The sequence below is a fragment of the Euprymna scolopes genome, chromosome 18 (assembly GCF_053919585.1).
Source record: "Euprymna scolopes isolate OS-2025 chromosome 18, ASM5391958v1, whole genome shotgun sequence".
In the NCBI taxonomy this organism is placed as follows: Eukaryota; Metazoa; Mollusca; class Cephalopoda; order Sepiida; family Sepiolidae; genus Euprymna; species Euprymna scolopes.
Genome location: NC_136499.1, coordinates 44,749,582 through 44,764,919, shown reverse-complemented (window position 1 = coordinate 44,764,919; position 15,338 = coordinate 44,749,582). Strand labels below are relative to the sequence as shown.

The 15,338-nt window shown below is 33.1% G+C and overlaps 1 protein-coding gene across 1 annotated transcript in view; it reads right to left on the bottom strand.

Annotated features, from left to right (window-relative positions):
* Positions 1–5,019: 5,019 nt before the first annotated feature.
* LOC145297607 (transient receptor potential cation channel subfamily V member 5-like) overlaps positions 5,020–15,338 on the bottom strand; it is a 152,782-nt gene continuing 142,463 nt past the window's right edge. The window contains exon 16 of the mRNA XM_080143666.1: positions 5,020–6,162. Coding sequence (XP_079999792.1) covers positions 5,311–6,162 — 852 coding nt within the window. The 3' untranslated portion in view covers positions 5,020–5,310. The remainder of the gene's footprint in view (positions 6,163–15,338) is intronic.

Here is a 15,338-nt window from a genome sequence, read left to right as displayed (position 1 = left end):
TCTAAATTACAACGAGCATTTCCTGTATTTTAATTAAACTAGTAATTTCACTATTACATTAAAATACACTTAGCTCTTTAGACTATTATTCTAATCTCCTTTAAATTATATATATATATATATATATATATATATATATATATATATATATATATATATATATATATATATATATATATATATATATATATATATCCATGTCGGTAAAGCGTTACTATTGGCGAGATTAGATATTTTAAAAGGAAATATAATTAGTCATATAATCAATTTAATTTGAGTTACTTATGCGTAACTTATTTGCATTAGAATAATTTAATATTTCATAGAAAGTAAACGCACGTGAGGTTACGTTAATATTGGACATCTGTCGGCCATATTGTTACATTTCAAGATTGTGTCATACATGGAAGTTCATAAACATAACTTAGTTAGCCACTCGTTCCTGCATTCGCTCCTTAGCGATCTTACCAGACTAAGAAAACGCCTCTTGCAAACAAGTTCATTCATACTCCGAAACAAAAAAAAGGGTTAAGACAAACAGTTGAAGACAAGAAGAGGTTCATTCGCTTGAGATCGTCTGTTATAAACCACTAATCAGTAGGACCGAAGGCAGACGGAGAAGGGTTCGATAATTACTTGTTAATCATGTCTTATCAGGATATTTCTTAAATCCACGCATTCGCATCCGTATGCTTCTGATTAAACTGCCTACTTTTCTCCCTTCTCTCTTTCTTTGAGCCAAGTAACCTAACACACATTTCCAGCACTCACTTTAAATATAACGCCGTCCTCTTCTTCACCTTCGTCTTGTCTCCTGTTTCCCTGCTCTTCTCCTCAAAGAAATTATCCACGAGTTCTGATTGTCAGCCTTTATTATTATTATTATTATTATTATTATTATTATTATCATCATCATCATCAGCAGCAGCAGCAGCAGCAGCGGCGGCGGTGGCGGCGGCCCACAAGGAGCTTTCACACAGGTCATCAAAGGTCTCTCCTTGAAAACGGCCTGTGGTATTCCCTAGAAGCTGAGTGACAACAAGTCTCCCCAGTTTTCCAGTACTCTCCACCTCTTTCGATAACATTTGCAAATAAATTTGCATTATCGCAACAGCTGCTTGTCATTGATTTCTCGTTGGCAGCGGCTATTACGCTGGAATTTGAGTAACAATGAGCCTCTCCAAGTTCCCAGTTCCCTTTGTACTAATCCGGCGGAGGCCTGGTCAGTTCTTCGGTCTTTCCTTCCTTCTTGACTTTACTTGGTTATTTGGTCTCACTCTTTTTGGGCCGCAGTGATGTGGCAATTGGGAGGATTGGGTAGGGTTGGGTTAGAGAACTTATAGATATGCGGCTTCAATGTTCTTGGTTCTATTTAGTGTTTCATATTTTGCCTTTGAAGCAGTTTGCTTGGCCCGCGCTTGCTGCTCCTGTGTGTAAGTTTCTAATATACTACTACTACTACTACTACTACTAATATTAATAATAATAATAATAATAATAATAATAATAATAAACTATTAGAGATTTTATATTTTTGTGACTGGATAAACACATTCAATGTTTAAAGGCGCCCAAGTTGGTAATCGTTACTATTGCCGACATTAAAGATTTTTAAAAGGAAATACAATTAGTCCCAAGCAATTTATTTTGGTTTACCTGCCCATGTGTAACGTATTTGCGTTAAAAACAATTTAATATTTAACATAAAATATAAGCAATTGAACTTACATTAATACTGCACGTAATATGAAATTGTTTTTGACACATGTACGTCAGCATAATCACGTTAACACACCGGTTCTCGCCAGATCATCGAAGTTAAGCAACGATGAGCCTTGTCAGTATCAGATGGGTGACCATTTGGGAATACTAGACACTATATAGGGTGGCGGGACAACGCTACTGTCAAAGGTAAAAGTTGTCCCTTTCCCTCCTCTAATTGGGGGGGGCATTTGGGTAAGATCGGGAACCCCTTCGACCCCTCGATTAGGCCAACGTGAGGTCATAGAAAGCATGTGACTGATGCAATACGGAAGCAATCAGGAATAATTCTGTTTATTGTTTCGCATCTCATTGCGCTGAGCAGAAGATAGAAACTGCTCGAGCAGAAAAGAAACTGTAACTTACTCTGTGAACAAGTGAAAAGAAAGCTATGGCAATAGATCAAATAATTTCGAGAAACAGCGTTTATAGTGTTCTGAATAATGAGCAACAATGAATTCATGAATGCCTCGATGGAGAGCGATAGATGGAAAGTCATAGCCGTCAATGCATGCACCAGGCAGAACACAAATAGGTAAACAAAAGAATGAAATTATTATTGGCTCACAAGGAGCTTTCACGCAGGTCATCACAGATCTCTCCTTGAAAACAGCCTGTGATGTTCCCTGGAAGCTGAGTGACAAAAAGTCTCTCCAGGTTTCCAGTACTTTCCACTTCTTTCGATAATATTTGCAAATACATTTGCATTATCGCAACAGCTGCTTGCCATTGATTTCTCGTTGGCAGCGGCTATTGTTCTTCACTGGAATTTGAGTGGCAATAAGCCTCCCCAAGGTCCCAGTTCTCTTCGCACTTATCCGACGGGGATCTGGTCAGTTCCTCGGTCTTTCCTTCCTCCTTGGCTCTTCTTCTTCTTCTTCTTCTTTAATGATATATATATATATATAAAATATAAATAAATATGAATAATATATAAACATCTCATTAAATAAATTTATTTAATGAGATATATATGATTAAATAAATTTATTTTATGAAATATGCTTAAGAGAAAAAATGCAAACATGTTTTAAAAAAAATAGCAGAAAGCTTATGCTTAATTATACTTTCTTATTTTTTAGATTTTTATTATGACATTTTTGGTTCAAAATAAAATAATAATATAAGTTCCATATCTACCGCGAACGTTTTCTATTCTCTGTCGAATCATCATCAGATGAAAGAACAAACAACAAACAAACAAAAAAAGGAGAAGAAAAAAAAAAGAGAATTTTAAAAAGTAGCTGTGAAACGGGCGTTTGAAATCAGACGCCCGTAGAACGTTTTCAGACTCTTCAGAAGAGAAATTAACAATTTAAATTCCATAATAATAAGAACAGAATTAGCGTGTCAGGATAAATTGTATTGCGTTAAGCATTTTAAAATCTTACTCCTGGTTTCAGAGTCAATATTAACTGTAAGATCATTGAGTTTTTTTTTTTAGTTTTTTTTTTATTCAATTTTCACCCCAAACAAGGCACAGTGCCACTTTGAAGCAGGGGGCTACTATTAGGGAATTAATTAGCGGGGTCATTATGAAGGGAGAAGAGTAGAAAGATGTTTGTTAACATTACACTTGAACTTCTGCATATCATTGCAGTTGGTAAAGCAGAATCCCGGAAGGGAGTTCCAAAGACCCGCAGTTCTGGGGAAGAAACTATTGGAGTAAAAGGCTTTCTTGCACCTAGGGATCTCCACTGTAAAGGGATGAGACTTAGTAGCTTGTCGGGTTTGTCGGGGGTAGTTACGTCGGGGAGGTACAAGTGTTTGCAGTTCGTCAGAGCATTCACCATTAAAGTATTTATAGAACAGGCAGAGGGATGCAACATCTCGTCGATGGGACAGAGGTTGAAGCCTAGATGACAGTTCAGGACTAATCAGGTTGGCGACTCTTTTTTGAAGGAAACAAGCTTAGTCTTAGCAGCATTGAATGAGACCAACCATTTTTGTCCCCATTCCACTACGGATTGGAGGTCATCCTCTAGTGTTTCTGCCATTTTCTTGGATATGTGTTCATTAGTTTTCCCTTCATATCTGTTATAGAGAGTGGTGTCATCGGCAAATATACCCATCTCCGAAACAATATTATCAGGGAGGTCGTTTATGAATATCAGGAACAATAGAGGTCCAAGGATAGACCCCTGAGGCACTCCCGCATTTATGTCATATTGTTTGGATGTACGTCCGTCGAGGACAACTTTGATTTTTCTATTACTTAAGAAGGATTTAATTACGTTATGAATTCTTCCAGTGATTCCATATGATCTAATTTTCCTTAGAAGACCATCGTGCCATACCCTGTCAAAAGCCTTAGATATATCAAGGGCCACCGCTCTACCCTCCCCTGTTTTATCCAATGAACGGTATATACGTTCAGAAACTACAGTTAAGATATCTGCTGTAGATAGCTTAGAGTATTTTTTTTAACTTTTTAAAATTAGTTTCGGAGTGTATTATTTAAGACAAATCCTAGTTACTAACACTAAAATAATAAATTCCGAAACTAATTTTTAAAAACAATCTACGATTAATAATATAGCTTATCAAACTAGTCATAATGTTTTAAAATGCTTATCGTAATACAATTTTATCCCGTGGCGCTAATTCTGACATCACGGAAATTAAATTGTTAATGCATCTCTTGGAACATCGTGTAAACGTTCTCCAGGCGTCCAACTGCCTTCAAATGCCCGTTTCACATCTATGCTTTTTAATTCTCTTTCTTTTCTTTGGCATTTCGTTTTGTTGATTTACTTTTTTCCTCCCTGATGATGATCCGAGAAAGAATCGAAAACGTTCTCGATACATATGGAACTTATTTATTTATATTTTAACACAAAAAAGATCATGAGAAAAGTCGAAAAAAAATTTTTTTAAAGAGATATAATTAAGCAGAAGCTTCCCGAATTTAAATTCCGTGATGTTTGCTTAAATGAAAAAAAATGCTGTCTAAATATATATATACAAGGTGTGTGTGTGTGTGTGTGTGTGTTTTTTTTTTTTAAAGAACGGCATATTTCCATAATGATCATGACGATGGTGATGATGAGAACAATTAAAAATAAATCCAACGCATACGATACGTAAAAGTCATGGGCGGCGATGTTTTTTTTTTTTTTTTTTTTTTGTGTGTGTGTGTGTGTGTGTGTGTGTGTGTGTGTGTGTGTGTGTGTGTGTGTGTGTGTATATATATATATATATATATATATATATATATATATATATATATATATATATATATATATAAAAAAGTTCAAATCCAGCTGAATCTATTTTATTCATCTACACGCATGGTACAATTAGGAAAGTTATGGATACAAATGGCAGTTTGTCTTCCATTCAAAGTTTACTATAACTCGTTTGATATTAATTATTAGTTTTCCAGCATTAATCAACTCCCACGAGGAGTAATATGCCGTAAAACAGACAAACAGTATCTAAAACTAAGTTTCACTCTCGGAGAAATGAAACATTGAAACAATTTCAACAAATAAAAGTAAAAGAAGAAAAAAAAACAGTTTACACGTTGATCCGCGTTAAAATAATTAACTACACCGGGTTATGATCGTTGCAATCAGAATCTGGAGTGCCAATCGGAGCAACCTTATGACCTAGCCTGAATTTTGATTTGGTAGATACCGGCGAATCTGATATGAGACTTGATTCCGAACTTGAGCGATACGTCGCAACGGAGCTACACGTCGTGTCGCTACGGGCGGCTGACTTCTTTCTTCGGGACATGATCTTCTCCATATCTAAGGGTTTAAAATCTGTCATGTCAGTAACCTTGTACTGTGTCCCCGTAGCTTCTTTTTCCATGGCAACACATTGGTCTGATGCTCGGGCGCTCCAAATGAGTGGCGCCCCGGGCAACTGCCATGTTAAGGGGTTTTTGGAATCCTTTTGCAGAGCATCTTCGGCGTTACTTTCTATACCGGACGAGGTGTCAGTGTCTTCGCTCAAATGTGGTGGTGGTGATGATACAGCTTCACGGGCAGGGGGAGCCAGGTTTGACGGAATATTGGAATCTGGTAATGGGGCTAAAATAGTGTTTGGATTCTTATTTTTTTCTTCTGTCGGTGTCGGGATCTTTTCTTTCGTTAACGGTGTGGTCGATTTTACTGAGTCCCCTGCTTGCATAGAAGGAGCCAGACGTCCATTCTGGCTAGTATTGAACTCTCCTGCCGGTCCGTTCTTTTTATCAATGTCGATATCTTCCATCCAGGCTGCACTCTCAAGGGTTGAAAAGATGGTATCGTTTTTCTTCTCGACGGCCGGTACGAAATTACCCTTGATGTCTTTCACATACATTTTCTTCTTTTTTTCACGCAACCTGAATGGTCCCTGTCGGCCGTTCTGCGCGTACTCTCGGCATTGATTTATAACTTCTTTACCATAAGTCTGTAAAATAGATTAAAAAGTTTTTTAAGTAATTTAAAAATAATTAATTTTCAAATTATTTTTATTTATTTATGTTTCCGATTTCTTTTTGTGAGGATTTATAATTTGTATTAGTTGGATTATTCCGAATACTGTTCTCAAGTTTGATGTTATACTCACGACGTTTCGGTCTATGTGACTTTTTACCTTCTTCGGGAGCATCTTGTCGAACTCGGGAGTCTGCACCGAATTTCGAATGTATATCTTTATTTAATCCACAGGGTTAGCATGCTCCTTGTTCCGTCAACCATGACTTTAAATTCCACTCGGTCATGTATGACGAAACTGACGAAACAAGAGCAAGCTAATCCCATGAATTAAATACAGAGTCTCATTTGAAATTCCGTGCAGATTCCCGAGTTCAAAAGAAAGATTCATGAGTTAGACAATATGCACATGAAGAAGGTCGGAGGTTATATTGATCGAAACATTGTGAGAATAAGTGACAGTATTCTGGAGGCTGAAGGTTCAATACTAAGACTTCTACTCGACTATGGCTGATGGAATGAGAGCATGCTACCTAGTGGATTAAATAAAGGATTCCGTTTGAAATCCTGAGTTCGAGATATACCTGAATAAGGTCAGAGGTCAAATCCAGTAACAACTCCTAGCTACGGTATGTATGAAGGAAACCTTCCACTCTATAATTAAGAGCAGTATTTAGCAGTTTTTACAAGCGTCTGTGCCCATATATATATGTGTGTGTGTGTGTGTGTGTGTGTGTGTGTGTGTGTGTGTGTGTGTGTGCGTGCGTGCATGGGCACACGCGCGTGTAAAAACTGCTAAATACTGCTCTTAATTAACTTATGACTATCGATTGAAATAATTTTTAATACTAACATACTTAAGGTAAGTATGTTAATATATTACACATAATATATTATTTTACTGTGGAGTGATAAAAAAAGAGCGTACATCTATATTATACAATTAGGAGTGGAGGAAGAATTAAATATTAAATAAATTACCTTACTTAACAAACTCAACTTTACCATCAATAAACATTACTATCAAACTAGGTAATAATATCATGATCCATTTCTAGTAATGTTTATAGATGGTAAAGTTGAGTTTGTTAAGTAAGGTAATTTATGGATTTGAAAAACTAAATGGTACTAATCATAATATTAAAAATGTATTTATAGTAATCAATAAAATGTATATGATGCAACAAGTGATTAACAATTGATTGATAAGTGGTTTCAAATGTATGAGCCAAATGATTTAATTGTTAGAATGAATGTAAAAATCAATGTTATAGTTATAATAAGATATATCTATTGAGAATCTATTAAGATAAACTATACATTTTTTAATGTATTTATAGGAAAATCTGAGTTGGATATAATCTATAATTTTTAGGTCTAAACAATACTTATAAATCTTATTAACTTGAATTAAAATTAGAATAAGCTTTAATTCAAATATACATTTATTTAATTATAATTAAAATAACATGTTATCAGAGTAAGAAACTCTGAAACATACTTATTAGAGAATTAGGATATATACAATGATAAGCAAAAATTATACTTAAATAAGGAACAAGTTCGAAAAATGTTTATTAATACTAGATTGTCGTATGTAGAATTGAGTAAAGTTTGTGAAATGTAAAAATTAAAAATATTACTTTCAATATAAATAATAATGATGGTGCTGATATTGATAATAATATGAATATATAAATAGATAAATATTAAAGTAAATGTAAGTAACGAATTAATTTACAATTCAACATTAGCAGATATGAAGCATAAACTTAATAACTTATGACTATCGATTGAAATAATTTTTTATACTAACACTTTATATTGGAAAAATTAATGAATTAATTTATAATATAAATCGATTTAATTTTTTAAATAATATTCAGTGAAAGACATTAAAACTATATTAAAATTACTTATTAGTTGAATATGAACGTCTATGCGTTGTGAAAATAAATAAGTATAAGCAAAGTTAATATTTCGTTAGATTTGTTCCAAGGTAGGTAACTCTGCCTTACTTTAATTAAGTAAATTTAATTATTTACAATTACGATATAAAGGAGTTTTCAGATTATTTTTAAACTTAACAAAACGTTAGTATAGTTTTTGAATTGTATGATTTTAAAAATTATAATTGTAAGGATTGATAAGTTTGATTATAATAGCTAGCAGAATTGAATTATGTATGGTTTTCAATTCAAATCAATTGATTAGTTATGATCACCGAAATGATCAATAATTTTTTTAGCTTAGTTTAGTTTCGTATATACAAACATGCATAATAGTGTATAATTTATTGATATTATTTTCATAAGTATGCATACACAAATTAGAATTAATAAATTTACAATTATTAAATAGAACATTTTGGTAGAAGATTTATAAACTAATTAAAATTGTTAGCACGAATAGTAAGGTTTAATGCCTTTGTTTGAGAAAAATTTAATATGGCGTAATGGAAAAATATAAAGGTATTTGCAGCTTCTATTTCAATTTTCGGATTTTAATCATGTCAAATCACACTTCATTTCCTTTTGACGGATTGATTGTTGCTATTTATTCTGATGAGTTAAGGGCATAATAGATTCACTGGTTGATATAATGATTAAGTGGTTAATTTTACGCTACGAAACAGATACTGTCAAGAATTGTATAAGTCAACTGAATTAAAGGAATAAATTAAAAGATGGTCAGCATCATGAATTTTGGAATATAACTTTTAGTCATTTATTCTCTCTCTCTCTCTCTCTCTCTCTCTCTCCCTGTATATATATATATATATATATATATATATATATATATATATATATATATATATATATATATATATATATATATATTACAGCTATTAAAAAGGAAAGACTGAGTTTTTTGTGTCCATGGTAAAAAGAAGGACAGAGGGAAAACATTCGATGAAGGCTGAGAAAAAAGTTAGATGAATAAGGAGGCCGAGTCGATCGACCAGGTTTCGCCCTCACTTTACAAAGCTGAATCAATTTTTTTTTTTTGTATAAGGAAACGAATTTAAGCAGGGGAACGACTAAAATAAAATAAAATTATCGGAAAGATAACTTCCTTGATGTATTGATTACGAAAATTCCATTAAATCATCTAACATCAATTTATCGTAAACCATCGTTTATAGAGTTGTATACACGTTGGAATTCATTTTGCCCTAACAAACGACAGTATAATTTGATTTGGACCTTAACACATCCTGCCCTCATGATTTGTTCACAATCTAAATTGGATGAAGAACCAAAACCGATCACCAATACGTTGTCCAATAATGGGTACCCTTTTGATGCGATTAACTCCTGTTAGGAAATAGATCGAAGATAAGGAAGAAAAATGTGAAATCATATTGTAGACACGTTTACCGGAACTGAGGGTCAGCTGATCGGATATGCGCGTGAGTCACGTGATCAGGTTAGCTGGAGCCAGAGAGTTTGGATTTGGACGTAGACAAGAGCAGACAGCTTAACGGGTTACCCCCCCCTTTAGTGAGGGGGGGGGCGAGCTGACGTGTGTGAAAATAAGACCTTAACCACGCAAGCAAAGATTCACTTTCCATTCTTCTGCGATCGATCTGGAAGGTGAATAAAATCTATATAAAACCAATTTATCGTCTTGGAGTGAATGAATATTCGTCCAAAACAGGCCCAGTCTTCCCTCTAAGAGCAAGATGAATTCCAGGTGGAAGATCAACGACGCATGAAGAAGGTATGTCCCAAATGCATGCCCCCACCCCCACACACAAAAGTATATGAACAATTAGATATGAACATATCACAAATAGGCAGAACATTTAGACGATCACACACGCCCATCTTTTATGATATAACAATTCAACAAAATCAATTTTGGTGTTCGTGCCAGTGCACCCATACAGAGGGTGTGAAAAAATCGAACTTGGAGGTTACCACGGTGAAAAAAAAATAAACACAACGAAAAAAAAAAATTGAACACTAGACATAAAGATGGAAAGATAAAGAAGATTTAAAAGAAAGGAACCACGCCACGAAACACAACAAAAAAATAGTCCTTTGAAAAAAAAAAAAGAAAGAAAGGAATGGTTCAGAAGAAAAAATAGACACATTAAAATTATATATAGATAAATTTGTATGCTAAATCAATAAGTAAAAATAATGGAAGAAAGGACGTTAAAAAAAAAGAAAAAGAGAACGCTACTGTGTAGAAAGAATAAATAGAAGAAATAAGGAAAAAGATGTATCGACAGACATACCAATAACCAATTGTTGATTTTGAATATGAAGATTGCAAACACAGAAATAGAAGAGAAAATATTAATAGACAATGTGTAAAACGGAAAGAAAGAAAAAAAGAGAAAATATTAATAGACAATGTGTAAAACGGAAAGAAAGAAAAAAAGAGAAAATATTAATAGACAATGTGTAAAACGGAAAGAAAGAAAAAAAGAGAAAATATTAATAGACAATGTGTAAAACGGAAAGAAAGAAAAAAAGAGAAAATATTAATAGACAATGTGTAAAACGGAAAGAAAGAAAAAAAGAGAAAATATTAATAGACAATGTGTAAAACGGAAAGAAAGAAAAAAAGAGAAAATATTAATAGACAATGTGTAAAACGGAAAGAAAGAAAAAAAGAGAAAATATTAATAGACAATGTGTAAAACGGAAAGAAAGAAAAAAAGAGAAAATATTAATAGACAATGTGTAAAACGGAAAGAAAGAAAAAAAGAGAAAATATTAATAGACAATGTGTAAAACGGAAAGAAAGAAAAAAAGAGAAAATATTAATAGACAATGTGTAAAACGGAAAGAAAGAAAAAAAGAGAAAATATTAATAGACAATGTGTAAAACGGAAAGAAAGAAAAAAAGAGAAAATATTAATAGACAATGTGTAAAACGGAAAGAAAGAAAAAAAGAGAAAATATTAATAGACAATGTGTAAAACGGAAAGAAAGAAAAAAAGAGAAAATATTAATAGACAATGTGTAAAACGAAAAGAAAGAAAAAAAGAGAAAATATTAATAGACAATGTGTAAAACGGAAAGAAAGAAAAAAAGAGAAAATATTAATAGACAATGTGTAAAACGGAAAGAAAGAAAAAAAGAGAAAATATTAATAGACAATGTGTAAAACGGAAAGAAAGAAAAAAAGAGAAAATATTAATAGACAATGTGTAAAACGGAAAGAAAGAAAAAAAGAGAAAATATTAATAGACAATGTGTAAAACGGAAAGAAAGAAAAAAAGAGAAAATATTAATAGACAATGTGTAAAACGGAAAGAAAGAAAAAAGAGAAAATATTAATAGACAATGTGTAAAACGAAAAGAAAGAAAAAAAGAGAAAATATTAATAGACAATGTGTAAAACGGAAAGAAAGAAAAAAAGAGAAAATATTAATAGACAATGTGTAAAACGGAAAGAAAGAAAAAAAGAGAAAATATTAATAGACAATGTGTAAAACGGAAAGAAAGAAAAAAAGAGAAAATATTAATAGACAATGTGTAAAACGGAAAGAAAGAAAAAAAGAGAAAATATTAATAGACAATGTGTAAAACGAAAAGAAAGAAAAAAAGAGAAAATATTAATAGACAATGTGTAAAACGGAAAGAAAGAAAAAAAGAGAAAATATTAATAGACAATGTGTAAAACGGAAAGAAAGAAAAAAAGAGAAAATATTAATAGACAATGTGTAAAACGGAAAGAAAGAAAAAAAGAGAAAATATTAATAGACAATGTGTAAAACGGAAAGAAAGAAAAAAAGAGAAAATATTAATAGACAATGTGTAAAACGGAAAGAAAGAAAAAAAGAGAAAATATTAATAGACAATGTGTAAAACGGAAAGAAAGAAAAAAAGAGAAAATATTAATAGACAATGTGTAAAACGAAAAGAAAGAAAAAAAGAGAAAATATTAATAGACAATGTGTAAAACGGAAAGAAAGAAAAAAAGAGAAAATATTAATAGACAATGTGTAAAACGGAAAGAAAGAAAAAAAGGGAAAATATTAATAGACAATGTGTAAAACGGAAAGAAAGAAAAAAAGAGAAAATATTAATAGACAATGTGTAAAACGGAAAGAAAGAAAAAATAAATAGAAGAGAATAGAAAATATGAATTTTAGTTACAGTGTGTCTTTTAAGACCTGTTAGCCCAAGAGAAACATATCAATCACAAAATGTTTGTTATGGGATTTAGAATGTTACATATTTACACACACTTACAGTGTCACAATTTTAAACTGTAAAACTCGGTGTTCTTTTTGTGAGAAACAATGGACAATTTCTGCCAATGTAAATTTTTTTTTCCAATTTGTACGGTGTTTTTTCTCAGGAATTTTTTTTCTGGTGTGGAAAAATGTTGTTCATTGTATGTAAATGCATGTAAACTGTATAATGAAAATTTAAAATGTATGTTTTTTTAGATTAAGAAAAGAAAAAAAAAACACAAGTAGTGTTTATGGGTGATGAGATTTCCGTTGATTTCGAGTAGAATCAATATGGAAAAATTCATGTGTGGAAATCCCAATGTTTTCCGCTAAGCTATATGCTTTGAAGGCAGTCGCGAGTACCGACCTGGAAAAAAAAGGTTTTCCAATATGGCAGAACGGAAGATATTTCTGTCCAGCGTCAGGGAGCAAATGGAATTCCCCTGACGTGACGTAAGGGGCAGAGGATAAAATGGTAGAAGTGACCATAATAATAATCACTCAGATAAGTAAAAGGTGATATATTTTTTCTTTGTCAGAAAGCCCCAGAGTTGGGTGATGTGGACAATTTTAGTTCCATGGATCTGTTATTTTGTTGTTAAACTTTTGTTTTGATGAAGGATTGTCTCGAAGTTTATAAGTGAGTCGGGTTTTTCTTTTTTTTTTTTTTGAAACGACTATGTATTTTAATTGTAAATGTCTATGTAGTTTTTGTAAACGACGTTTTATTTTTTTATTTTTGATGATATTCTGTGAAATGTAAAGGTGATGCAGCCGACCTCAGAATTTGATGACGTGGACAATTTTGGTTTTCTACGAATCTGTGTTTGTTGTTTGGAATTTTATTATTGGTGAGATGAGACTTTGTGAATGCTTATAAATTTTTTTTTATATTATTATTACATTTATGTAATTGATGTTTTCTCGAATCGGTATTGTGCAGGATTTTCTTGTTCTTTGACATGTATTTTTTCGCGGAATGGAGAAGGGGGATCTTTGCCTTGTGGGGTTTATTTAAATAATGATTAATTTAAAAGTAAGAACATGTTGTTAATTAATTAATTAATAATAATAATAGAAATAATAATAAAATTGGGAAGAAAGGAAAGAAATAAGATTTAAGCAGTGTCAGAAATAGAAAAAAGACACACTACTGGGTTATGAAAAAGGGGTCAACTAGTTCTTAAGTCAAGGGTTCATTCGGTATTTATTCAATTTTCGAGAGGGTCGTGGAATTTTTTTTTTTTTTCTTTCGTGGGATTTTTCTCCGAATTCGTAATTCGGCGGGAGACATAGGAAAATGCTCTCGTAATGTTATAAGAAATTTTTTTTATCTCGTAGGAGTCATGTGACGAGAGATTATCGTGATCTCTGCATGATCCTAAGATGCGAGATGGAGGCCACGGGGTCACAGGGAGGTTGACCTTCGAGGGCGCAAGGATTCGAGCCACGTGGTATTATTTGTGGATGTTATTTTAATTATTAGATGTTATAATTTATTGGATAATGGTATAACAGTTTCTTTGCCAGTGAGATGAGCTTAGGATTCCCTTCTTAGTAAATGTGGGTAGGAGAAAATGTATGTCTTCGCCATGCATTATGAAAAATAATGGGGAAGGAATGTTAGGAAGTAGATCGAAGATAAGAAAGAAAAATGTTAAATCATATTGTACCGGAACTGAGGGTCAGCTGATCGGATATGCGTGTGAGTCACGTGATCAGGCTAGCTGGAGTCAGAGAATTTGGATTTGGACGTAGACAAGTGCAGACAGCTTAACGAGTCGTCCCCTCCCCTTTACTGGGGGGGGGCGAGCTGACGTGTGTGAAAATAAGACCTTAACCACGTAAGCAAAGATTCACTTTCCATTCTTCTGCGATCGATTTGGAAGGTGAATAAAATCTATATAAAACCAATTTATCGTCTTGGAGTGAATGAATATTCGTCCAAAACAGGCCCAGTCTTCCCTCTAAGAGCAAGATGAATTCCAGGTGGAAGATCAACGACGCATGAAGAAAATATCACAAATAGACAGAACATTTAGGCGATCACACACACGGCCACCTTTTATGATATAACAATATAACACTCCATCATAAAAAAAGAAAATAAATAATTTTTCTCAAATAAAAAAAATAAGATGGCGGCTAAATGTCCAATTTATATTCGGTTACTTTGGTTAGGGATAGTAAGTGAAAAATTCGCTTAACAGATTAGCTCAGCTGTTGAACATTGCTATTTTGCCTCCAATGTACGTGTGGTGTTCTCGACAAAACCATTCTTGCCATCCTCTCGAAAGGACGTTCTGTCTCCCACCCATCATAAGAATAATGTCATTTATCAATTTAAATATAGTTGCTACGTTGGCAGAACAACCCTTAAGTTAGATGGTCGGGTCTAACAACATGTATCCAGCAAAATCCGGAATGAAATCTACCGACCAACGGACATTTTGAGTAATACGTATGGTTCTGCTATAACGGATCATTTGCTTAAAAACCCGCGATATGCAATGAATTTCAGCAGTGACCCATTTTCTATCCTGAGTTACGCTCGCTCGTTATTTTATCTGAAGGTATTGGAGACTATTCACGTCCGTTTAAAGAGCCCTTCTCTCTGTAAGCAAAGGGGTTGTCTTTTGGGTTTGGACGTGATTAGTCTCTGAGGCGTTTCCTCTACATTATACAATTATCATAACGATAGATTTATTGCAGTCGTTCCCCCATTTTTTTTTCTTCTTTCCGATAATTTGATATTATTTTAGTCGTTCCCCCCGTTTAAATTCGTTTCCCTAAAAAAAAAAAAAACTCGATTCGGCTTTGAAAAGTGAGGGCGAAACCTGGTCGGCCGACTTTACCCCTTTATTTATCTAACTTTTTTTCTTAACCTTCATCGAATGCTTTCCCTCTGTCCTTTTTACCATGGATACAAAAAAAAATTCAGTCTTCCCTTT